General features: G+C 43.8%; 1 protein-coding gene across 1 annotated transcript in view; it reads left to right on the forward strand.

Moving 5' to 3' along the window:
• Positions 1-24,016, forward strand: part of wdr32 (WD repeat domain 32) — a 72,248-nt gene extending 48,232 nt beyond the window's left edge. The window contains exons 4-7 of the mRNA XM_063042559.1: positions 1,928-2,130; positions 17,971-18,087; positions 21,766-21,911; positions 23,048-24,016. Of these exons, the coding sequence (XP_062898629.1) occupies positions 1,928-2,130; positions 17,971-18,087; positions 21,766-21,911; positions 23,048-23,416 (835 nt within the window). The 3' untranslated portion in view covers positions 23,417-24,016. The remainder of the gene's footprint in view (positions 1-1,927; positions 2,131-17,970; positions 18,088-21,765; positions 21,912-23,047) is intronic.
• Positions 24,017-26,455: the final 2,439 nt, after the last annotated feature.

The raw sequence follows: 26,455 nt of genomic DNA on the forward strand, positions 1-26,455 counted from the left end.
CTCTTTACTTCAGTCCCCCTCTCCCTCCCGGTTTCACCCATCACCTTGTGTTTCTTCCTCCTCTCCCTCCACCTTCTTACTCCAACTCCTCATCTTTTGTCTCCAGTCCTGATGAAAAGGTCTTGGCCCAACGCCAGCTGTACTCTTTTCCGTAGATGCTGGCGTGCTGAGTTCTTCCAGCATATTCTGTGTGTTGCTTTGGATTTCCAGCATCTCTAGGTTTTCTCTTGTTTGCAATATTAGTGAAGTTTAAACCTCCCTCTAGGGCAGGGGTTCCCAACAATTTTTTTTGCCGTGGACCAGTACCACTAAGCATGGAGTGTGTGAACCCCAGTTTGGGAACTCCTGCAGGGTGGTTAAGTCAATGTTAGTGAAGTCAGAATCTCCCTCTAGAGCAGTGATTTCCAACCAGCAGTCTACAGATCCCTTGTTTAATGGTATTGGTCCATGGCATTAAAAAGGTTGGGAACCTCTGCTGTAATGCTTCCCAGTCAATATTGAAGAGCTACAGTCAATATTAGTGAAGTTAAAACCTCCCTGTAGAGAAGGGATTCCCAATGTAGGGTCTACGGATCCCTCAATTAATTGTATTGGTCCATGACATAAAAAAAAGGTTGGGAACACCCTTCTCTAGAGTGTACCAGGCCCAGTGGGTGGCTTAGTCAATATTACTGAAGTTAAAATCTCCCTCTCGAGCTACCCAGTCAATACTAGTGAATTTAAAATCTCACTGAGGAGCCTGACCAAGCCCAGTGGATGTCCCAGTCAATATTACTGAAATTAAAATCTCCCACTAGAGCTGCCCAGTCAATATTAGTGAAGTTAAAGTCTCTCTCTAGAGTTACCGTGTTCATATTGGAAGTTAAAATCTCCCTCTCGAGAAGGGGTTCCCAAGCTGGGGTCCACAGACCCCTCAATTAATGGTAGGGGTCCATGGCATAAAAAACGTTGGGAACCCCCTGCTCTAGAAGGAAATTAGGGATCAGGGAATACAGGTCGATAATTCATTGAAAGTAGCATCATGGATTGAGTGAACTATGGCTATTCTTTTTGGACCAAAGGATGGTGAGATCATGTACCAGATAAGAGGTATAGATAGAGTGGAAAGCCGGAGACTTTTCCCAGGGTGGAAATGGTTAATATGGGGGGTGGGGGTGGCTGAGGGGGCATAATTTTAAGGTGATTGGAGGAAAGCGTAGGGAGGATGTCAGAGGTAGTTTTTTTTACACAGGGAATGGTGGGGCTGTGGAACAACCTGCTGGGGTGGTGATAGAAGCAGATAGATTAGGGACATTTAAGAGACTAATAGGCTCATGGATGAAAGAAAAATGGAGGGCTATGGGGCAGGGAAGGGTACATTGATCTGAGAGTAGGTTAAAAGTCTGCACAACATCATGGGCCAAAGGGCCTGTACTGTGCTGTAGTTTTCTATGTCCTAATATCAAATGACTTGTGCTGTACTCATTGCCCTGAACAATGAAAGTCAGTTTTTTAATTGCCTCCTTTATCCACCCTAACTACCTGTGTTGCCAGTTTCAGGGATCTATTTATTGGACTCTAAGGTTTCCCTTTTTACGATATTCTCCTGGGTTCTTACTGACCTGGTTTAACTTGCCGAATTGCATCACCTTGCATTTGTCAGAGTTAAATTCCATCTACCATTTGGCCCACTTCCCTCGTTCCTCTAGTTTCAAAGTTACTCATTAAAACTCCATTCAGTGATGCAATGATTTGCGGAAATTCTGGAAGAATTGCTGATGCTTTAACAGGTTGAAGTGCTGTCCCTCTGTGGGAGTGGGAGCATCAACTTTGCAGAATGTTGTTCAGATAATTTGCTCTTGTGAGGCGATCTAATGCGTAGATGGTAACAAATCTTTATCTGTAAATATAATATTTTGACAGTTTCTTTCATTTTGTGTTTAAACAGATGCACAGAAGATGGCTGTCCACATAAAAAATTCTTTCACACCCGCTACTTGATGCGAATGCGCCTAACACCAGATTGTTCAAAGATGCTGATATCCACATCATCTGGTTACCTGCTAATTCTCCATGATCTTGATTTAACCCAGTCTCTAGAAGTTTCCATGCACCGTAGTTTCAGAGGCAAACGCTCTGCTTCAGGGACAGGTTAGTTCAGTGAAAATTTCACTTTAATTTCTTAAGGTTACAAGTGCTTTCAGAGAATCTGGTTTTGTGAATTTGTAATATGGATTTCAGATGTTCTAAATGTATGCCATAGTCATTAGAGAGTACAACCCTCTGAGTGAAGAAGTTTCCCCTCCAGTTCCCCTTAAGCTTCTCACCTTTCTCCCTTAACCCATCACCTCTGGTTGTAGTCCCATAAGACTATAAGATATAGGAGCAGAATTAGGCCATTTGGCCCATCGAGTCTGCTCTGCCATTTCATCATGGCTGATCCAATTTTCCTCTCAGCCACAATCTCCTGCCTTCTCCCTGTATTCCTTCATGTTCTGACCAATTAAGAATCTAAGAACCTCTGCCTTAAATATACATAAAGACTTTGTATCCACAGTTGCCTGTGGCAAAGAATTCCACAGACTCACCACACACTGGCTAAAGAAATTCCTCCTCATCTCCATTCTAAAAGGATGCCCCTCTATTCTGTGGCTGTGTCCTCTGGTCTTAGACCAGGGGAGTCAAACTAATTTTAGGTGCAAAATGCGACTTCATGCGGGTTGGATCAGTTGTGCACGCGCGAACGCCTTCGATTTTTCAACTTTCTCTCATGTGTCTCAGTCTCTGCCGTAACTACAAAGTGTTTCACTTTACAAATTTCGTTTCTTATGAAGAAGATTGCCTAGCAAGCTAGCAGTCGTAAGCTACAAGAAAGTTGTGATGAGAGAGAGGAAAAACAATGCTATTTTGGCTAAGATCGTTTTGGGAGCCACACCCTTTCCATTAATAAACCATTTGAAATCGAACATTAGCTAACACAAATGTAGACCTAATGAAACAAATCGTAAATGTAGGCTACACAACTGCACCTAATGTTTATTAGCCTGCTTCCAGCAATCAAACTCAGACAATGAACACAGTTAGCCTCTAATTTTTATTGAAGTGATCACATTTACAATCATAGAATAGTCAGAAAATGAATGAATCACAGTATTATGACACTCAATATTTCATAATGCATTTTGCTTACATGTCGCAGTGCATCGAACGTGTCACTCAGTTTTCACTTGCTGCTTCCAGACACCTGACATCTCTTGGCTCTAACCAGCCTGTCAACATCAGGGACCAGTTTCTGGGCAGTTGTGATTTTCATAATCTCATTTAGATGTCTGTGTGTCAGCTGCGAGCGCAGTTTGGATTTGTTAATGTTCATTATGGAGAACGCCTGCCCACAGAGATAGGTTGTCCAGAACATGCAAAGGATCTTTGAGGCAAAGTCTGTCATCTTGGAGTATATTGATCCCAGGAATTGATAGAATGAGTCCAGACCCACAGTCTCAAATTTATATTTCAAAACCGAGTTACACTGAATTTCAATTAGTTCCATTTGGATTACTACGTTATCCACTGTTGGGATTCATGTTGGTGGATTGCCATATCGTCCTATTCTTAGACTCATTGGCACATGCCAGAGGTCACAATTCAACATTACAACTCCTTACGTCCTGCTTTTTATAAGACCGTCAAACCATGAGACATAGGAGCAGAATTAAGCCGTTTGGCCCATCAAGTCTGCTCCGCCATTCAATCATGGCTGATCCTTTTTTATCCTCCTCAACTCCGGTTCCCAGCCTTCTCCCCAGTAACCTTTGATGCCATGTCAAATCAAGAACCTGTCAATCTCTGCCTTAAGTACACCCAACGACCTGGCCTCCACAGCTGCTCGTGGCAAGAAACTCCACAAATTCAACACCCTCTGGCTAAAGAAATTTCTCCACATCTCTGTTTTGAAAGGGTGCCCCTCTATCCTGAGGCTGTGCCCTCTTGTCCTAGACTCTCCCACCATGGGAAACATCCTTCCCACATCTACTCTGTCTAGGCCTTTCAACATTCGAAAGGTTTCAATGAGATTCCCCCCTCACCCTTCTAAATTCCAGCTAGTACAGACCCAGAGCCATCAAACGTTCCTCGTATGATAACCCTTTCATTTCTGGAATTATCCTTGTGAACCTCCTGTGGACCCTCTCCAATGCCAGCACATCTCTTTTAAGATGAGGAGACCAAAACTGTTCACAATACTCAAGGTGAGGCCTCACCAGTACCTTATAAAGCCTCAGCATCTCATCCCTGCTCTTGTATTCTAGACCTCTTGAAATGAATGCTAACATTGTACTTGCCTTCCTCACCACCGACTCAACCTGCAAGTCAGCCCAAGTCCCTTTGCATCTCAGGCTTTTGGATTTTCTCCCCGTTTAGAAAACAGTCCACACATTTATTTCTACTACCAAAGTGCATCACCGTGCAATTTCCAACATGCTATTTCATTTGCCACTTTCTTGCCCATTCTCCTAATCTGTCTAAGTCCTTCTGCGGTCTTCCTGTTTCCTCAGCAGTACCAGTCCCTCCATCAGTCTTTGTATCATCTGCAAACTTGGCAACAAAGCCATCTATTCCATCATATAACTCATTGACATACAGCATAAAAAGAAGCGGTCCCAACACTGACCCCTGTTGAACACCACTAGTCACTGGCAGCTAACCAGAAAGGATCCTTTTATTCCCAGTCGCTGCCTCCTACCAATCAGCCAATGCTCTAACCATGTGAGTAACTTTTCTGTAATACCATGGGCTCTTAACTTGGGAAGCAGCCTCATGTGTGGCACCTTGTCAAAGGCCTTCTGAAAGTCCAAATATACAACATCCACTGCACCCCCTTTATCTATCCTACTTGCAATCTCAAAGAATTCCAACAGGTTCTTCAGGCAGGATTTTCCCTGAAGGAAACAATTCTTACTATGTACTGTCTTGTCCTTTGTCACCAAGTACTCCATCACCTCATCCTTAACAATTGACTCTAACATCTTCCCAACTACTGAGGTCAGGCTAACTGGGCTATAATTTCCTTTCTGCTGCCTTCCTCCTTTCTTAAAGTGGGGTGACATTTGCAATTTTCCAGTCCTGTATTTTCCGGTATGCAAAATACTCATTTAGTTCATCAGTCATCTTCTTGTCCCTCATTATTATTTCTCCTGCCTCATTTTCTAATGGTCCTATATCTACTCTCATCTCTCTTTTATTTTTTACATACTTGCCAAAGCTTTTACTATCTGTTTTGCTGTTATTTGCTAGCTTGCTTTCATATTTCATCTTTTCCCTTCTAATAATTCTTTTAGTTGCTCTCTGCAGGTTTTTAAAAACTTCCCACCAATTTTTGCTTTGTTGTATGCCCTTTCTTTTGTTTTTACATTAGCTTTGACTTCCCTTGTCAGCCATAGTTGTTCTATTTTACCATTTGAGTATTTCTTCATTTTTGGAATAACATTTCCTGCACCTTCCTCATTTTTCCCAGATATGCACACCGTTGCTGCTCTGCTGACATCCCTGACAGCCAGCAGCTCCTTCCAATTTACTTTGGCCAACTCCTCTCTCATACCACTGTAATTTCCCTTACTCCACTGAAATACTGCTACATCAGACTTTGCTTTCTCCCTATCAAATTTCAAATTGAACACAATCATATTGTGATCACTGGTTCCTAAGAGTTCTTTTACCATAAGCTCCCTAATCACCTTCGGTACATCAGATAACAGCCGATCCAGTATAGCTGATCTCCTAGTAGGCCCAACAACAAACTGCTCTAAAAAGCTATCTCTTAGACATTCAACAAACTCACTCTCTTGAGATTCATTACCAACCTGATTTTCCCAATCGACCTGCATGTTAAAATCTCCAATGACTATCATAACATTGCCCTTTTGACTTAAAACAGCTGCGCAGGTTGACTGTGTGGTTAAGAAGGCATACAGTGCATTGGCCTTCATCAATCGTGGAATTGAATTTAGGAGCCAAGAGGTAATGTTGCAGCTATATAGGACCCTGGTCAGACCCCACTTGGAGTACTGTGCTCAGTTCTGGTCACCTCACTACAGGAAGGATGTGGAAACCATAGAAAGGGTGCAGAGGAAATTTACAAGGATGTTGCCTGGATTGGGGAGCATGCCTTATGAGAATAGGTTGAGTGAACTCGGCCTTTTCTCCTTGGAGCGACGGAGGATGAGAGGTGACCTGATAGATGTGTACAAGATGATGAGAGGCATTGATCGTGTGGATAGTCAGAGGCTTTTTCCCAGGGCTGAAATGGTTGTCACAAGAGGACACAGGTTTAAAGTGCTGGGGAGTAGGTACAGAGGAGATGTCAGGGGTAAGTTTTTTACTTAGAGAGTGGTGAGTGTGTGGCTATAGGTAAGCCTAGTAATTTCTAAGGTAGGGACATGTTCGGCACAACTTTGTGGGCTGAAGGGCCTGTATTGTGCTGTAGGTTTTCTATGTTTCCAATGTCCTTTTACCCTTGCAGTTTCTTAACTCAACCCACAAGGATTCAACATCTTCCGATCCCATGTCACATCTTTCTACAGATTTGATGCCATTCTTTACCAGTAGAGCCACACCACCCCCTCTGCCTACCTTCCTGTCCCTCAGACATAACGTGTAACCTTGGACATTCAGCTCCCAACTACAACCATCCTTCAGCCACGATTCAGTGATGGTCACAACATCCTACCTGACAATCTGTAATAGACTTTTTTCCTGACTCACAATGTTCACTCTTCAGAACATTAACATGTGAACCAGAGCTGCCCTTTCCCTTGCCTACTACTCTCTGTGGAAAAACAGAAACCTACTCAGCATATCTCCTTTAAACTTTCTGCCTCTCCCCTTAAAGCACTGCTCTCTAGTATTTGACAGTTCTACCCTGAGAAAGAAATTCGAGTTGTGTCTATCTGTGTCTTCCATAATTTGATGAACTTGTGTCAGGTCTCCCATCAGCCTCCACCTACCCAAAGCAAACAATCCAAGTTTGTCCAGCCTCTTGTTATAACAAGTATTCTCCAGTCTAGGCAGGATCCAAGTAAAGTCCTCCCTCAGCTACCATATCCTTCTTGTAATGGAGCAGCCAGAATTGCACACACTATTCCCAAGTGCAGCCTCACCAGAATGTTACGCACAACCTCCTGATATGATACCTGATGCCCTGACCAGTGAACGCCAACGTGCCGTCTGCCTTTTCAGCCAGTCTGACCCCTGCCGTGGCCACGTTCAGCAAGCCGTGGACTTGGATACTGGGACCCCTTTGCATATCAGTACTGTTCAGGGTTCTTATGTCTGCTTTCCCCTTGCATCTGATGTCCTAAAGTGCAACACCTCACACTTTCTTAGCTTAATCATCTCCCATTTTCCCATCTGTAACTGTGTCTAATCCGTATTCCCACTGTATCCTCCAGTAACCCTCCTCATTCCTGCAACTCCACTAATTCTTCATCACCTTCCACTTGCTAACTAATCTGTCTACATGTTCATCCAAATCATTGATATATATCACGAACAGCAGAGGTCCCAGCACTGATCCCTGTGGAACACCACTGGTCACAGGCCTCCAGTTAGACTTACATAGTCATACTCATAGTCATACTTTATTGATCCCGGGGGAAACTGGTTTTCGTTACAGTTGCTCCATAAATAATAAATAGTAATAAAACCATAAATAGTTAAATAGTAATGTGTAAATTATACCAGGAAATAAGTCCAGGACCAGCCTATTGGCTCAGGGTGTCTGACCCTCCAAGGGAGGAGTTGTAAAGTTTGATGGCCACAGGCAGGAATGACTTCCTATGACGCTCTGTGCTGCATCTCGGTGGAATGAGTCTCTGGCTGAATGTACTCCTGTGCCCACCCAGTACATTATGTAGTGGATAGGAGACATTGTCCAAGATGGCATGCAACTTAGACAGCATCCTCTTTCCAGACACCACCGTGAGAGAGTCCAGTTCCATCCCCACAACATCACTGGCCTTACGAATGAGTTTGTTGATTCTGTTGGTGTCTGCTACCCTCAGCCTGCTGCCCCAGCACACAACAGCAAACATGATCACACTGGCCACCACAGACTCGTAGAACATCCTCAGCATCGTCCGGCAGATGTTAAAGGACCTCAGTCTCCTCAGGAAATAGAGATGGCTGTGACCCTTCTTGTAGACAGCCTCTGTGTTCTTTAACCAGTCCAGTTTATTGTCAATTTGTATCCCCAGGTATTTGTAATCCTCCACCATGTCCACACTGACCCTCCTGGATGGAAACAGGGGTCACCGGTATCTTAGCTCTCCTCAGGTCTACCACCAGCTCCTTACTCTGTTTCACATTAAGCTGCAGATATTTCTGCTCACACCATGTGACAAAGTTTCCTACCGTAGCCCTGTACTCAGCCTCATCTCCCTTGCTGATGCATCCAACTATGGCAGAGTCATCCGAAAACTTCTGAAGATGACAAGACTCCGTGCAGTAGTTGAAGTCCGAGGTGTAAATGGTGAAGAGAAGGGGAGACAAGACAGTCCCCTGTGGAGCCCCAGTGCTGCTGATCACTCTGTCGGACACACAGTGTTGCAAGCACACGTACTGTGGTCTGCCATCAGAGCCCCCTGTTTTCTGTGCAAGACAATTCTTAATATGAGTTATATTGAGTTCTTAATATGAGTAATATGAATACCACACAGAACTTTGCAAGAACTGGGGAAGTTATGAAGAACGATGGTCAAGATTGTGTTTTTGGAATTAAGAAGAATGAGGGAGATTTAAATAAGATGAATATAGTTGTGAGACACCCAAAAATAACTGAGGTCAACAGCATGACTTTCTTCAGCAAAAAAGGACAGGAATTAATGTCACAGAAAAGTACACACAGAAAAAAAGCCCTTTGGCCCATCTAGTATGTGCCAAACCATTTAAACTGCCTATTTGAACGGTCTGCACCTGCTGTATCGCCCTCCATACCCCTACCATCCACGTACCTACCCAAACTTCACTTAAACATTCTGTCACGTACCCTGTGACGGGATAAAGAACCAGCAGAAATGGAAAACACTTTGGAGTCTGGTATTGCTGTTCACTAACACTCGTTTATTAGTAACTACGCAATACAGTAATATAAAATCAGATAATTCAAACAGATTAGTAATGATTATATATGTGTGTGTGTGGAAATATAGAAACCAAGCTTCTACAAGCCTACGTGTAAATAGATACAGTCTTACGGTGATAAGTAAAGTTCAGTTCAGTTCGTGGCATTCAGCTGAGTAGTGATGGAGAGAGAGAGAGGTGTTTAGTTCTTCAGGTGAGCTGATGCCGTCGATCTTCCCGTTGTCCTCCGAAACTTCCAGGTTAGCCAAGCTTGACCAACATAAGAGCACCGTCTTCGAGTGATAGTCTACCAACCCAGGCGAGGGTTAGACACACGGGTAGACTCCACAAGGTTGCTCTTTCACGCACCAATAATCACAGATCGATTCCTCTCAATCGATCCTCAGTCCCACACTCGTGGGCACCTGAACAGGATAGTGGTAACTTCACCATACCTTAGTGCGTCTGCGTGTCCTCCGAAATCCTTTAGAAGTCACCGAATGTGATCACAACAAGGAGACCATCTTCTGTGGGTAAGTTATCAACCCAGGCGAGGGTTGGACACACTAACAACTTCCCACCTTGTCCACACTGTGAGAGCCACCAATCAAGTCTGCTGATCAATCCTCTAAAAACCCACCTTTCTGTGGGCACAACAAAGCTCAGCCAGTGTCCAAAACCATGTGTCTGTCTGTCTACCAGCTGACCTTGTATTTATCTCTGCACGCTGAACACCAGCTGTCCATCATAGAGCTCTGCCTTGCTGTTCCCAAGGCAACTCACAGGCTTTCTGTTGCTCTGTCACTCTCACACGCTCTCCGCTCTCTCTGCCGTTTTAAAGGAACAGTCCGTATTGAATACTCCTTCAGATCTCGTCACAATTGAAATTCAGCTTGCATGCACCACGTGCTCGTAACTCGTTCTGAGTGAAGAAGTTTCCTCTCATGTTCACCTTAAACTTTTTACCTTTCACCTGTAATCCATGACCTCTGGTTGTAGTCCTCTCCAACCTCAGTGGAAAAAGCCTGCTTGCATTTACTGTATCTGTACCCCTCATAATTTTGTATACCTCTGTCAAATCTCCTCTCAATCTTCTACATTCCAGGAATTTAAAAGGAGAGCATTTTTTCTTTAGCGGTTCGATCAAGGCATGACTGCACAGACACATGGATATCAGCTAGTTAGACCAGCGGGAAGAATTTAAAAAGAAGACAGCTTTATAGAGCAGGCGTTGGGAGTAGAAGGAGACAGAGCAGGAGGGCTTTGGCTCAGTGGGGCTCCGGCAATAATTGGTCGAGGCGAGGTAAGTTACTTGTGAAGAATAGAAGCAGGAAGTATGTCTGCGAGGCCAGTGTTCAGTACTGGGTGTCAGATGTGGGATGTCAAGGAGACTCCCAGCCTCCCGGACGGCCACACCTGTGCCAGGTGCATCGAGCTGCAGCTCCTTAGGGACTGGGTTAGGGAACTGGAGATGCAGCTCGATAACCTTTGTCTGGTCAGGGAGAGTGAGGAGGTGATAAAAAGGGGCTACAGGCAAGTAGTCACACCGGGCCCTCGGGAGACAGCTGAGTGAGTAACAGTCAGGAGAGGGAAGAGCAGGGGTCAGATACTAGAGAGTACCCCTGTGGTTGTCCCCCTTGACAATAAGTACTCCTGTTTGAGTACTGTTGGGGGGGGGCCTACCTGGGGGAAGCAACAGTGGCTGTGTCTCTGGCACAGAGTCTGGCCCTGTGGCTCAGAAGGGTAGGGAAAGGAAGAGGAAGGCAGCAGTGATAGGGGACTCTATAGTTAGGGGGTCAGACAGGCAATTCTGTGGACGCAGGAAAGAAACTCAGATGGTAGTTTGTCTCCCAGGTGCCAGGGTCCGGGATGTTTCTGATCGTGTCCACGATATCCTGAAGTGTAAAGGTGAACAGCCAGAGGTCGTGGTACATATCGGTACCAACGACATAGGTAGGAAAAGGGAGGAGGTCCTGAAAACAGACTACAGGGAGTTAGGAAGGAAGTTGAGAAGCAGGCCCACAAAGGTAGTAATCTCGGGATTACTGCCTGTGCCACGTGACAGTGAGTACAGGAATAGAATGAGGTGGAGGATGAATGCGTGGCTGAGGGATTGGAGCAGGGGACAGGGATTCAGATTTCTGGATCTTTGGGACCTCTTTTGGGGCAGGTGTGACCTGTACAAAAAGGACGGGTTGCACTTGAATCCCAGGGGGATCAATATCCTGGTGGGGAGGTCTGCTAAGGCTACTGGGGAGAGTTTAAACTAGATTTGCTGGGGGGTGGGAACCGAACTGAAGAGACGAAGGAAGGGGCTGTTGGCTCACAAATAGAGTAGACTTGTTGGCAGTGCGAGAGGGAGGATAGGCAGGTGATAGAGAAGGGACGCGCTCAGACCGATGGTTTGAGATGTGTCTATTTTAATGCAAGAAGCATCATGAGCAAAGCGGATGAACTTACAGCATGGATCAGTCCTTGGAGCTATGATGTTATGGCCATTACAGAGATTTTCCTTCTTTCTTTTTCAATCTTTTTATTAAGTTTTAAGATTAATAAGCATAACAATAATAGTCATGATACATAGAGATCAGGATTACAATAATAACAGTTCACATGTACAAGCACGGATTCCAAGTGACAAATATAGTTTAACCTCCCAATCTCACAGTAACTCACCATGAAAAAGATATTTTATAAAGAAAGAAAAAAGAAACCCCTAAACTAAAAAAAACAAGTAAACCAAAAAAAAAAGAAACAAAGCTTTGCTGTCATATTACATCGGCTAAAATGATTATTTGTTGTTAACTCCGCTCCTCTATACATGAACAAAAAATTACTACAAAGGATTTTGAAAGGGTCGTTGCAGAGACTTGGATGCCTTAGGGGCAGGAATGGCTTCGTCCTGAGTACCAGGCTTTAGATGTTTCAGAAAGTAGGGATAGCCCAGGACATTATAGACCAGTGAGTCTTACTTCAGTGGTTGGTAAGTTGATGGAGAAGATCCTGAGAGGCAGGATTTATGAACATTTGGAGAGGCATAATATGATTAGGAATAGTCAGCATGGCTTTGTCAAAGGCAGGTTGTACCTTACGAGCCTGATTGAAGTTTTTGAGGATGTGACTAAACACGTTGATGAAAGTAGAGCAGTAGATGTAGGGTTTTTGGATTTCAGCAAGGCATTCGATAAGGTTCCCCATGCAAGGCTTATTGAGAAAGTAAGGAGACATGGGATCCAAGGGGACATTTGCTTTGTGGATCCAGAACTGGCTTGCCCACAGAAGGCAAAGAGTGGTTGTAAACGGGTCATATTCTGTATGGAGGTCAGTGACCAGTGGTGTGCCTCGGATCTGTTCTGGGACCCCTTCTCTTCGTGATTTTTATAAATGACCTGGATGAGGAAGTGGAGGGATGGGTTAGTAAATTTGCTGATGACACAAAGGTTGGGGGTGTTGTGGATAATGTGGAGGGCTGTCAGAGGTTACAGCGGGACATTGATAGGATGCAAAACTGGTTTGAGAAGTGGCAGATGGAGTTCAACCCAGATAGGTGTGAGGTGGTTCATTTTGGTAGGTCAAATATGATGGTAGAATATATTATTAATGGTAAGACACTTGGCAGTGTGGAGGATCAGAGGGATCTTGGGGTCCAAGTTCATAAGGCACTCAAAGCTGCTGTGCAGGTTGACTCTGTGGTTAAGAAGCCATATGGTGTATTGGCCTTCATCAGCCATAGGATTGAGTTCAAGAGCCGATAGGTAATGTTACAGCTGGATAGGACCCTGGTCAGACCCCACTTGGTGTACTGTGCTGAGATCTGGTCACCTCACTACAGGAAGGATGTGGAAACTATAAAAAGTGTGCAGAGGAGATTTACAAGGATGTTGCCTGGATTGGAGAGCATGCCTTATGAGAATAGGTTGAGTGTACTTGGCCTTTTCTCCTTGGAGCGACGGAGGATGAGAAGTGACCTGATAGAGGTGTATAAGATGATGAGAGGCATTGATCGTGTGGATAGTCAGAGGCTTTTTCCCAGGGCTGAAATGGCTAACACAAGAGGGCACAGTTTTAAGGTGCTTGGAAGTAGGTACAGAGGAGATGTCAGGCGTAAGTTTTTTATGCAGAGAGTGGTGAGTGCGTGGAATGGGCTGCCGGTGACAGTGGTGGAGGCGGATACAATAGGATGTTTTAAGAGGCTCCTGGACAGCTACATAGAAAAATAGAGGGGTATTTCTAAAATAAGTACATGTTGGGCACAGCATTGTGGGCTGAAGGGCCTGTATTGTGCTGTGGGTTTTTTATGTTTCTATGAATAAAGTCCTAACCTATTTAATCTTTCCTTATAACTCGGGTCCTTTAGATCTGGCAACATCCTTATAAATTTTCTCTGTATTCTTTCAACTTTATTTACATATTTCCTGTAGGTAGGTGACCAAAACTGCACACAATACTCCAAATTAGGCCTCACCAATGTCCTTTACAACTTGAACATAACATCTCATCTCCTGTGCTCAATACTTTGATTTATGAAGGCCAATGTGCAAAGTTTTCTTTACGACCCTATCTGCCACTTTCAATGAATTGTGGACCTGTATTCCCAGATCCCTTTGTTCTACTACACTGCTCTGTACCCTACTGTTCACTGTGCAAGATCTACGTTGGCTGGTCCTTCTGAAATGTAGCACCTTGCACTTGTCTGCATTAAATTCCATCTGCCATTTTTCAGCCTGTTTTTTTCAGCTGGTCTAGATCCCACTGCAAGCCATGATAACCTTCCTCGCTGTCGAATATACCCCCAGTCTTGGTGTCAACCGCAAATTTGCTGATTCAGTTAATCTGGATCATTTATGTAGATGAGACACAACAGTGGAGCCAGCAATGATCCTTTGGCACTGCATTTGTCACGGGCCTACAGTCAGAAAGGCAATCATCTACTACCACTCTGGCTTCTCCCAAAAGTCAATGTCTAATCCAATTTACTACCTCATCTTGAATGTTGAGTGACTGAACCATTTTGACCAACCTTCCATGCAGGACTTTGTCAAATGCCTTGCTAAAACATCCACTGCCTTGCCTTCATCAACTTTCCTGGTATCTTTGAAAAACTCTACTAGATTGGTTAGATATGATCTACAATTCACAAAGCCATGTTGACTATCCCTAATCAGTCTATGTCTATCCAAATACTCATATGTCCGGTCCTTTAGAGTATCTTCCAATAACTTTCTCACACCTTGTTGTCAGACTCACCAGCCTATAATTTCTTAGTTTATTTTTAGAGCCTATTTTTAACAACGGAACAACATTCGCTATCCTCCCATTGTCTGGTACCTAACCTGTCACTAAGAATGATCTAAATATCTCTGCTAGGATCCTGGCAATTTCTGCACCTGCAGGGTTAACCTATTTAAGTTTAAATAAATAGATTTAAGTCAATCAGTAGAAGGTTAGAAGGAAGTCAAATTTTAAAAAATGCTTAAAGAGTGATGAGGGTCTGCATTTTGCTATCTGATAACATGGTGGAGGCAAGATGTCTTCAACACATTTGAAATCCTTGGATGAACACTGGACAAGTCACGGACTAGGAACTGAGAAATATATTTAACCTTAAGTCCATGGCTGGCAAAAATGGACTGGCAGGGACATGCTTAACTGAATTTTGCTAGCTGTGTCATGCCTCTTTAATTCCATGAAGAGAACCTGTCGTCACCCACATTCTGAATATTATTATTAACTTGCATATTTCTTTTTTTTGCAGGTTTCTCACATGAATATTGATAGTACACTGGATTCTGGTTAATTGGGCCGTTGTTTAATCAGGGCAGCTGCTTATCTGGGACAAGAACAAAAACTAATTGAGAAGATGGCCGTGATTCCCTTTGTTTATTTTGGACAGAATGCTGCTTAATTGGGGCAGGAGATTGTTGCAAAAGGTTTCTAACTTGTGTCAGATCCATGTACTTGTGTGGCTGTTCGACACTACACTGTGCTTAGAGTGAACAGTTTTTAAATAGTATCAGTTGTGTGTGTTTGTGTTCAAAAAGCAGTGATTTTTGTCACTGATAGTTGGTGAGTAATAAGCAGTAAGACAATTCAGAATTGTTTTGCTCACTGTGGTTTCAAGCATTCGGACTTGGGGATGTCAGAAAAGACCTGGAATAAAAATGAAACAATTTCACTACTTTAAGGTTGGGAACTGTGAAGAATTTGAAAGGTATTGACAATCATCTTGAATTTATAATGAAAATGAAGATTTGGAGGATGCAATTGTTGATAGCATTGTATGAAGGCAGTCCATTATCTACACTGATTTTGGTCATTTACAGCCAGTCTAAAGAATGCACCCACTGGATGAATTCCTCCGTCGATAACTACATTTGGCTTTTGGTTAATTGGGGCACATTGGGACCATTGCATTTTGGCCCAATTAGCCAAAGTTTCATGGAAATAGTTAAAAAGGTATAAAAAAGACAAACTTCCATTTAATTAAGTAACAAATTATGTACTTAAATGAAATAAAGAACGACTGGAACACCACCAGTACTATTGGTGGTTGTCAGTCGTTTCTGACGATGACAGGAAAGCTGTTGCAGTGGAGTTTTTAAAGTGGGAAAGCTGTTGCAGTGGGGCAGTTCGACTTTCCCGTCCTTAAGCCCCAGTCAGGTGGTCTGAATTGTCATCACAACTGTGTCTTCACTGGTTGCAGTGGATGACCGTACTACTTCTGTGCCTTGTCGTGCCCTTTGCTGTCCGGAGCTCTTCCTGACTCTTGGATCTGATTGTAGATCCCATCCGCCCAGTCCTTCTCCAGGTAGGCAGGCTTATCCCTACCTCAGCAGGGCATGAGACCCGCTGGCAACCCTCTGCTGATTCACCCGCCTGTTGAAGTGGCGTACCGGGGTGCGTCCGCTATCGCAGGCAGGAGCTGAGTGTCTGCTGGGGACCGAAGGTAACATTCAAGATGATAATCAGTACCTTAAAATTCTAAATAGTAGTGAATTTGTTTCATTTTTTCTGGCAGTTTCTGGCATCACCAAGCCTGGATGCTTGAAACCTGCAGTAAACAAAACATTTCTGAATTGTCTTGCTGCCTCTGACTCACCAACTATCAGTGACGAAAATCACTGCTCTTCGAACACAAACACACACAGATGATGCTATTTCAATACTGTTTGCTGTAAGTATGGTGCAGTGTCCAACGGCCACACAAGTGCACGTGACTGACTTAATTAGAAAAGTTTGGCAACGGTCTCCTGCCCCAAGTAAGCAGCATAATATCCCAAATAAACAAAGAGAATCCCAGCTATTTTCTTGATTAGTTTTTGTTCTTTAATTGTCCCAAATAAGCAGCTTTGCTGACGGTCCAATTAACTGGAATCCACTATATTAGGAACTAATACACAATTTTATAGTATTGGTAGTGTTCCAATTTGTTCTGTATTACATTTAAATCCAAAATTTGTTACTCAGTTAAATAATAGTTTGTCTTTTTTCATGAAACCGGCAAATTGTGGCAGCCGCTTAATTAGAGGTGTGTAAGATGATGAGAGGCAGTGAGATGTTGCATTTTGGAAGGACAGATCAAGGTAGGACATACACAGTAAATGGTAGGGCACTGAGGAGTGCCGAGGAACAAAGGGACCTGGGAGTTCACATACATAATTCCCTGAAAGTGGCGTCACAGGTGGACAGGGTTGTAAAGAAGGCTTTTGGTATCCTGGCACTCATAAATCAGAGTATTGAGTATAGGAGTTGGCATGTTATGGCGAGGTTGCATAAGACATTGGTGGGGCCAAATTTGGAGTATTGTGTACAGTTCTGGTCACCTAACTATAGGAAGGATCTCAGTAAGATTGAAAGAGAGCAGAGAAGATTTACTAGGATGTTGCTGGGTCTTGAGGAGTTGAGTTACAAGGAAAGATTGAACAGGTTAGGACTTTATTCCTTGGAGCGTAGAAGAACGAGAGGAGATTTGATAGAGGTTTACAAAATTATGAGGGGTGTAGACAGAGTAAATGTGAATAGGCTCTTTCCACTTAGATTAGGAGATATAAATACGAGAGGACATGGCTTTTGGGTGAAAGGGGAAAGGTTTAGAGGGAACATTAGGGGGAACTTCTCAACTCAGAGAGTGGTGGGAGTGTGGAACGAGCTGCCATCTGATGTGGTAAATGCGGGCTCACTCTTAAGTTTTAAGAATAAATTGGATAGGTACATGGATGGGAGAGGTCTGGAGGGAAAGGGACTGGATGCAGGTCAATGGGACTAGCGGAATAAAGTTTTGGCACAGACTAGAAGGGCCGAATGGCCTGTTTTCTGTGCTGTGGTGTTCTGTGGTTCTATGGTGTGAATAGGCAGAGGCTTTTTCCCAGGGCTAAAATGGCTAACACGAGCGGGCACAGCTTTAATGTGTTTGGGAGTAGGTACAGAGGAGAAGTCAGGGCTAAGTTTTTTACGCAGAGAGTGGTGAGTGTGTGGAATGGGCTGCCGGTGGTGGAGGTGGATACGATAAGGTCTTTTAAGAGACTCCTGGACAGGTACGTGAAGCTTAGAAAAATAGAGGGCTATGGGTAACCCTAGGTAATTTCTAAAGTAAGTACATGTTCGACACAGCATTGTGGGCCGAAGGGCTTGTATTGTGCTGTAGGTTTTCTATGTTTCTTTGTTAATTGGACCAAAATGTACTGGTCCCAATGTTTCCCAATTAACCAGAATCCTCTGTACGTTCATTTACTCGGTAAATCTGATGAATAGACCCTAAGACATTGGAACAGAATTAGGCCATTCAGCCCATTGAGTCTCCTCAGCCATAGGAGCAGACACATAAATTGGGACCAGCTGTTAACAGCTAATGTTTAAAATTTCTGTGTTTTATCTCTCCAGATTTGAATTTATCTTCTTGTAGCTTGCCTGGTTTACAGTCACAAAATCATCAGGTTGGTGCATCCTGGAGCTCTGAGAAAACTCCGTCTCAGGCTGGTGCGAGTGCAGATGGAAAAGGTAACGGAATCCATCATAATAATGTCCAATAACTTCAGATTGTAAGGTCTCACTGTAAAGATGAGGAGTTGATAAGCTTGAAGGGAACATGAGAGAAAACTTGATGTAACAAAGCACATTGCTGAAGGTAGAGCAGTGGATGTAGTGTATATAGATTTCACTAAAGCATTTGATAAGGTTTCCTGTGCAAGGCTCCTTCAGAAAGTAAGGAGGCCTTGCTCTGTGGATCCAGAACTGGCTTACCCACAGAAGGCAAAGAGTGCTTTGGATGATTCGTATTCTGCGTGGAGGTCAGTGACCAGTGTGAACTGGGACCCCTCTTCTTTGTGATGTTTATAATTGACCTGGATGAGGAAGTGGAGGGATGAGTTAGTAAGTTTGCTGATGACACAAAAGTTGGGGGTGTTGTGGATAGTCTGGAGGGTTGTCAGAGGTTACAGCAGGACATTGATAGATTGCAGAACTAGGCTGATGGAATTCAACCCAGCTAAATGTGAAGTGGTTTATTTTTGTAGGTCCAATTTGAAGACAGAATATAATATAAATGGTAAGACTGTTGGAAGTGTGCAGGATCTGAGAGATCTTGGGGTGTTGCGCAGGTTGACAACGTTGTTAAGAAGGCATATGGTGTGTTGGGATTCATTGACCGTGGGATTGAGTTCAAGAGCTGTGAGGTAATATTGCTATGTAAGACCTTGGTCAGACCCCACTTGGAGTACTCAGCCATGATTAAATGGTGGAGCAGACTCAATGGGCCAAATGGTATAATTCTGCTCCTAATTCAGGATCAGAGGGATCTTGGGATCTGAGTCCATACGACGCTCAAAGCAGCTGCGCAGGTTGACTCTGTGGTTAAGAAAGCTTAAGGAGCCAAGAGGTAATGTTGCAGCTATACAGGACCCTGGTCAGACCCCACTTGGAGTACTGTACTCAGTTCTGGTCGCCTCACTACAGAAAGGATGTGGAAACCATAGAAAGGGTGCAGAGGAGATTTACAAGGGTGTTGCCTGGATTGGGGAACATGCCTTATGAAAACAGGTTGTGTGAACTCGGCCTTTTCTCCTTGGAGCGACGGAGGACGAGAGGTGACCTGATAGAGGTGTATAAGATGATGAGAGGCATTGACCGTGTGGATAGTCAGAGGCTTTTTCCCAGGGCTGAAATGGCTAACACAAGAGGACACAGGTTTAAGGTGCTGGGGAGTAGGTACAGAGGAGGTGTCAGGGGTAAGTTTTTTACTCAGAGAGTGGTGAGTGCGTGGAATGGGCTGCCGGCAATGGTAGTGGAGGTGGATACGATAGGGTTTTTAGGAGACTTTTGAATAGGTACATGGAGCTTAGAAAAATAGAGGGCTATGGGTAAGCCTAGTAATTTCTAAGGTAGGGACATGTTTGGTACAACTTTGTGGGCCAAAGGGCCTGTAGTGCTGTAGGTTTTTTTAGTTCTATGTTCTATGTTTCTATGTCTTTTGGTAATTATGGTCTTATAAGATGATGAGGGGCATTGATCATGTGGCTAGCCAGAGGCTTTTTCCCAGGGCTGAAATGGCTAACACAACGGGGCATAGTTTTAAGGTGTTTTTCACACACAGAGTGGTGGGTGCGTGGAATGCACTGCCGGTAGCGGTGGTGGAAGTGGATAGAATTGGGTCTTTTAAGAGCTTCTTAGATAGGTACATGGAGCTTAGAAAGTAGATGGCTGTGTGCTCGGGAAACTCCGGGCAGTTTCTAGAGCAGGTTACGTGGTCGGCACAACATTGTGAGCTGGAGGGCCTGTAATGTGCTGTGATGTTCTATGTCCTGTATCTACTCCCCTGTATCTTGAGGCTATGTCCCCTAGTTCTAGTCTCACCTAATAGAGGAAACAACTTTCCTGCCTCTATCTTATCTTTCTCTTTCATAATTTTAAATGTTTCTGTAAGATTTCCTCTCATTCTTCTGAATTTCAGTGAGTACAGTCCCAAGCAACACAATCTCTCCTCATAGTCTAAACCCTCATCTCTGGAATCAACCTGGTGAACCTCCTCTGCACGGCCTCCAAAGCCAGTATATCCTTCCTCAAGTAAGGAGACCAGAACTGCACGCAGAACTCCAGGTGTGGCCTCACCAGTACCCTGTACAGTTGCAGCATGACCTCCCTGTTCTCAAACTCAATTCCTGTAGCAATGAAGGCCAACATCCCTTTTGCCTTCTTGATAGTCTGCTGCACCTGCAAACCAACCTTTTGTAGTTCCGTACACTACATCTTACTGTAGACTTGCACAGCCTTCCTCACTATCCACAACACAAAATGTTTCTGTCATCTGCAAACATCTCCTACATTCATATCCAAATCATTAATATATATCACAAACTCCCAGCAATGATCCTTGTGGTACACCACTAGGTGCCTACTTCTGATCAGAAAACTTCAGTCCATGCCTACGCATTGCCTCCTTCGCCAAGCCAGTTCACCAACTGGGTGCCACGTGTTTGAACCTTGTGCATGAGCTGTTCACTCAGTACTTTGCCTGATGCATTACTCAGGTCTTTAAAGACAACGTGTAGCCCCACCCTGTCTTCATCAGTGTCCTTGCTTGCGTCCTCCAGAAACCTCAATTAAATTAGTGGGACAGGATTTCTGAAGTTATATTTAAGGGCTTTTGAAATAATACTTGCTGAAAGCATGCACAGCAGACTGAAGGACAGTTTCCAGCCCAGACAATTGCGTGGTTCCCCGGTATTGTAACATACACAAAATGCTGGAGGAACTCAGCAGGCCAGGCAGCATCTATGAAACAAGTACAGTCAACGTTTCGGGCCAAGACCCTTTGGCAGGACTGGAGAGAAAAGGCTGAGGAGTGGATTTAAAAGGTGGAGGGGAGAGAGAACCACCAGGTGACAGGTGAAAGCTGAAGGAGGAGGGTATGAAATAAGGAGCTGGGATGTAAGTTGGTAAAAGAGAGAAAGGCAATGGAAGAAAAGCGGGGAGCACCAGGGGGAGGTGGTGGAAATAAGAAGCAGGGAGATGAGGTGAGAGAGGGAAAAGGGGATGGGAAATGGTGAATGGGGGGGGCACATTACCTGTAGTTTGAGAAATTGATGTTCATGCATCAGGTTGGGGCTACCCAAACAGAATATAATATGCTGTTCCTCCAGCCGCTTCCCTAGTATTGTAAGATGGATTATGATCATTGTGATCTGATTGTTTACCTGCACTGCACTTCCTCTGTAACTGTTATACGTTGTTATTGTTTTACGGTAGTGTAACAGCGTGACACTATTCTAGTAGGGGCACCAGAACTCGGAGTACGTGTTCGGCACAGCGTTGTGGGCCGAGGGGCCTGTATTGTGCTATAGTTCTCCTATGTTTTAATTCCAATACCGCCTAGTGGAAGTTTGTATGTCCTTTCCATGGGTAGTTTCATCTGGGTCCTCGGGTGTCCTCTCACAGTCCAAAGGCGTACCGGTCAGCAGGTTACTGGTCATTGTGAATTGTCCTGATTAGGCCAGGGTTAAATGGGTGGTTTCTGGCCGGCGAGGCTCAGGGGGCTGGAATGGTGGGTTGTATGCTAAATAAGACTACAATACATTGTGTAACCTGATCTGTATGAACAGAATGCAAGACATTTTTTCACTGTATCTGTCAATACTTGTGACAATTATAAAATCAATTCAGTTCAATAATTGTGTATTACAGGTGGATTTCCAAGCAATAGCCTTGAAGTTTTATCACCAGAGATTCCTGTGGAAAGAGACCGAAGAAGCTGTATCACATCTTTACAACTTCACCCTAAAGGCTGGGCTGCATTAATTCGGTGCACAAGCAGTAGTGATGATCAAGAGGTGAGTGGATTTAATAAGACTAACCGCGTACATCACAGTCACGTTGGCTGTGTTCAGCTTGGCACTGATTCCCCTGTCAATTTTCTAGTGGATCAGTAACGTGATCCACTGAGTTACCCAACTCCACCACCCCCGTGTTAATGATGTAGCTCACCTGAGATTCTCAGTGCTATGGAATGCTACAATGTTGGGAAGAATTGTTAACCGATTGCCAACCAGAGTAACACCCATGTATCCCAACTCTCTGCTTTTTATTCGTTAACCAATCCTCTACCCATGCTAATACATCACCCCCAACTCTATGCATCCTTATCTTATGGATAAGTCTTTTATGTGGCACCTTATCAAACGCCTTCTGGAAATCCAAGTAAATAACGTCCATCTGTTCCCCTCTACCCACTGTGCTCATTATATCCTCAAAGAGCTCCAGTAAGTTTGTCAAACAGGACCTGCCTTTGCTGAATTGTGGCTGCGTCTGCCTGATGGATCCATTTCTTTCCAGATGCCTCGTTATTTCTTCTTTAATGATAGCTTCAAGCATTTTCCCAGCTACGGACGTTAAACTAACTGGCCGAGAGTTACCCACCTTTCGCTTACATCCTTTTCTGAACAGTGGCATGACAATCGCCATCATCCAATCCACCGGGACCTGCCCAGAGTCCAAAGAATTTTAGTAAATTATCAGCAAAGCCTCTGCCGTTTCTCTCAGTACCCTGGGATACATCCTACAAGTTTGCTCAGCACGATCTCTTTAGTGATAGCTATTATATCGAGGTCCTCTTTTACTCTCTGTTTTTATATTTTGTTCTAGTTTATTTTCATAATAAGACCATAAGACACAGGAGCAGAATTAGGCCATCTGGGCCCATCGAGTCCGCTCCGCCACTCAATCGTGGCTGATCATTTTTTAAAATCTCCTCCTCAACCCCAGTTCCCGGCCTTCTCCACCAATTCTGCTTTGTTTATCCTGCTTGTTATTTCCTCGAAGATTTGTCAGTATTTCCACTACTTTCTGATCTTCAGATTTTACTTTTGTCATTTAAGGACATGGTGAAGGGTTCAGAAAGTGAAACTTCTTGTTTTTCACAGCTGTTGCTTGGTCCGCTGACTGACCTGATGTGTTTATTTTTACCCAGTGGACCTGTATATATGAATTCCAAGACGGACCTCCAGTTCAGACAGCCTCTCCTCGTTGCTCTCTCTGCCTGACACACTACATTGAAGAAGCTAACGTTGGTCGTGGTTACATTAAGGAACTTTGCTTCAGCCCAGATGGGCGTTTGATTTGTTCCCCGTTTGGCCATGGAATACGCTTATTAGGGTTTGACAGCCATTGCAATGAACTGTGCGATTGTTTACCAAGAGAAGCCGTTTCACTGAAGGAAATTAGAACTATTTATTCGCACAGTGATGTCGTGCTTACAACAAAGTTCTCGCCCACTCATTGTCAGCTCGCCTCTGGGTGCCTTAGTGGTCAGGTATACTTCTACCAGCCCAAGTTTTAAATAATCTGGATTATTTACAGGTTGTATTGATAACAAAATGTTTTAATTACTGCAGATTGCAATTAATATTCAAGGTGTTTGATGATATCCTTAAGTACAAATCCATTCAGTTTTCAGTGCATTGCAATAAACCAGTATTTGTTACTAGACTTAACAGCAAAGCTGATTTTCTGCAGTTAGCTCCAGTAAGGAATTGTCATTTCCTAATATTGTGTGATTTATAGCTGCTGCTAATGTAATATTATATCAGTATTTCATGTAAAACTTGTTAGCTTGGTTATTGTACATACAAACTTGCAAATGCAAATTATTTACTGAAAATTGAGATGGATAAGTTTGGGTAAAAGCTCTGTTACATGGAGATAATAAATTTGACCTGCAGCTTCATTTCCTGTTTAAATGGAATTTAAGCAAAAATATTGACTAACGTTCCTGCAGCTATTTAGTGGTGCAGCAAGAGTAAATTATTTAAATTAATATGCAAATATACATTCCAAATATTAAAATTTAAACACTGCTGTTAAGAGAACAGTGTATGAATATATAATATCACAAATTCACATGGCAACTGATTAAATTTTAATAAAGAAATTAACAAGATCCATATTGTGCAGTTTCCTGTATTTGCAGCAAATTTGTAATCCCAATTTCTGGAATTTAATAGAGAAACTACAGGCTGTGAAAGGTAATTACAAATAGACTTAGAAACATGGAAAACCTACAGCACAATACAGGCCCTTCGGCCCACAAAGCTGTGCCAAACAATCCTTACCTGAGAAATTACCTAGAGTTACCCATAGCCCTCTATTTTTCTGAGCTCCATACACCTGTGCAGGAATCTCTTAAAAGACCCTATCGTATCCGCCTCCATCACCCTTGCCGGCAGCCCATTCTGTGCACTCACCACTCTCTGAGTAAAAAACTCACCCCTGACATCTCCTCTGTACCTACTTCCAAGCACCTTAAACCTGTGCCCTCTCGTGTTAACCATTTCAGCCCTGGGAAAAAGCCTCTGACAATCCACACGATCAATGCTTCTCATTATTATACACCTCTATCAGGTCACCCCTCATCCTCCGTCGCTCCAAGGAGAAAAGGCCGAGTTCACTCAACCTATTCTCATAAGGCATGTTCCCCAATCCAGGCAACATCCTTGTAAATCTCCTCTGCACCCTTTCTATAGTTTCCACATCCTTCCTGTAGTGAGGTGACCAGAACTGAGCACAGTACTCCAAGTGGAGTCTGACCAGGGTCCTATATAGCTGCAACATTACCTCTCAGCTCCTAAACTCAATCCCATGATTGATAAAGGCCAATATACCGTATGCCTTCTTAACCACAGAGTCAACCTGTGCAGCAGCTTTGAGTGTCCTATGGACTCGGACCCCAAAATACCTCTGATCCTCCACAGTGCCAAGAGTCTTACCATTAATACAATATTCTGTCTTTATATTTGACCTACCAAAATGAACCACCTCACACTTATCTGGGTTGAATTCCATCTGCCACTTCTCAGCCCAGTTTTGCATCCTATCAATGTCCCGCTGTAACCTCTGACAGCCCTCCACACTATCCACAACACCCGCAACATTTGTGTCATCAGCAAACTTACTAACCCATCCCTCCACTTCCTCATCCAGGTCATTTATAAAAATCACGAAGAGAAGGGGTCCCACAACAGATCCCTGAGGCACACCATTGGTCACCAACCTCCATGCAGAATATGACCCGTCTGCAACCACTCTTTGCCTTCTGTGGGCAAGCCAGTTCTGGATCCACAAAGCAATGTCCCCTTGGATCCCATGTCTCCTTACTTTCTGATTGAGGTTACCATGAGGAACCTTATCAAATGCCTTGCTGAAATCCATATACACTATATCTACTCTCTACCATCATCAATGTGTTTAGTCACATCCTCAGAAAATTTAATTAGGCTCGTAAGGCACGACCTGCCCTTGACAAAGCCATGTTGACTATTCGTAATCATATCATACCTCTCCAAATGTTCATAAATCCTGCCTCTCAGGACCTTCTCCGTCAACTTACCAACCACTGAAGTAAGACTCACTGATCTATAATTTCCTGGGCTATCTCTACTCCCTTTCTTGAATAAAGGAACAACATCCACAACCCTCCAATCCTCCGGAACCTCTCCCATCCCCAGTGATGATGCAAAGATCATCGCCAGAGGCTCAGCAATCTCCTCTCTCGCCTCCCACAGTAGCCTGGGGTACATCTCATCCGGTCCCGGTGACTTATCCAACTTGATGCTTTCCAAAACCTCCAGCACATCCTCTTTCTTAATATCTACATGCTCAAGCTTTTCAGTCTGCTGCAAGTCATCACTACAATCACCAAGATCCTTTTCCATAGTGAATACTGAAGCAAAGTATTCATTAAGTACCTCTGCTATCTCCTCCAGTTCCATACACACTTTTCCACTGTCACACTTGATTGGTCCTATTCTGTCATGTCTTATCCTCTTGCTCTTCACATACTTGTAGAATGCCTTGGGGTTTTCCTTAATCCTGCTCACTAAGGCCTTCTCATGGCCCCTTCTGGCTCTCGTAATTTCCTTCTTAAGCTCCTTCCTGCTGGCCTTATAATCTTCTAGCTCTCTATCATTACCTAGCTTTTTGAACTTTTCGTAAGCTCTTCTTTTCTTCCTGACTAGATATACAACAGCCTTTGTACACCATGGTTCCTGTATCCTACCGTCCTTTCCCTGTCTCATTGGAACGTACTTATGCAGAACTCCACGCAAATATCCCCTGAACATTTCTCACATTTCCTCTGTACACTTCCCTGAATATGTTTCCAATTTATGCTTCCAAGTTCCTGCCTGATAGCCTCATATTTCCCCCTACTCCAATTAAACGCTTTCCTAACTTGTCTGTTCCTATCCTTCTCCAATGCTATGGTAAAGGAGAGAGAATTGTGATCACTGTCTCCAAAATGCTCTCCCACTGAGAGACCTGACACCTGACCAGGTTCACCTCCCAATACCAGATCAAGTACAGCCTCTCCTCTTGTAGGCTT

The sequence above is a fragment of the Mobula hypostoma genome, chromosome 3 (genome assembly GCF_963921235.1).
Source record: "Mobula hypostoma chromosome 3, sMobHyp1.1, whole genome shotgun sequence".
In the NCBI taxonomy this organism is placed as follows: domain Eukaryota; kingdom Metazoa; phylum Chordata; class Chondrichthyes; order Myliobatiformes; family Myliobatidae; genus Mobula; species Mobula hypostoma.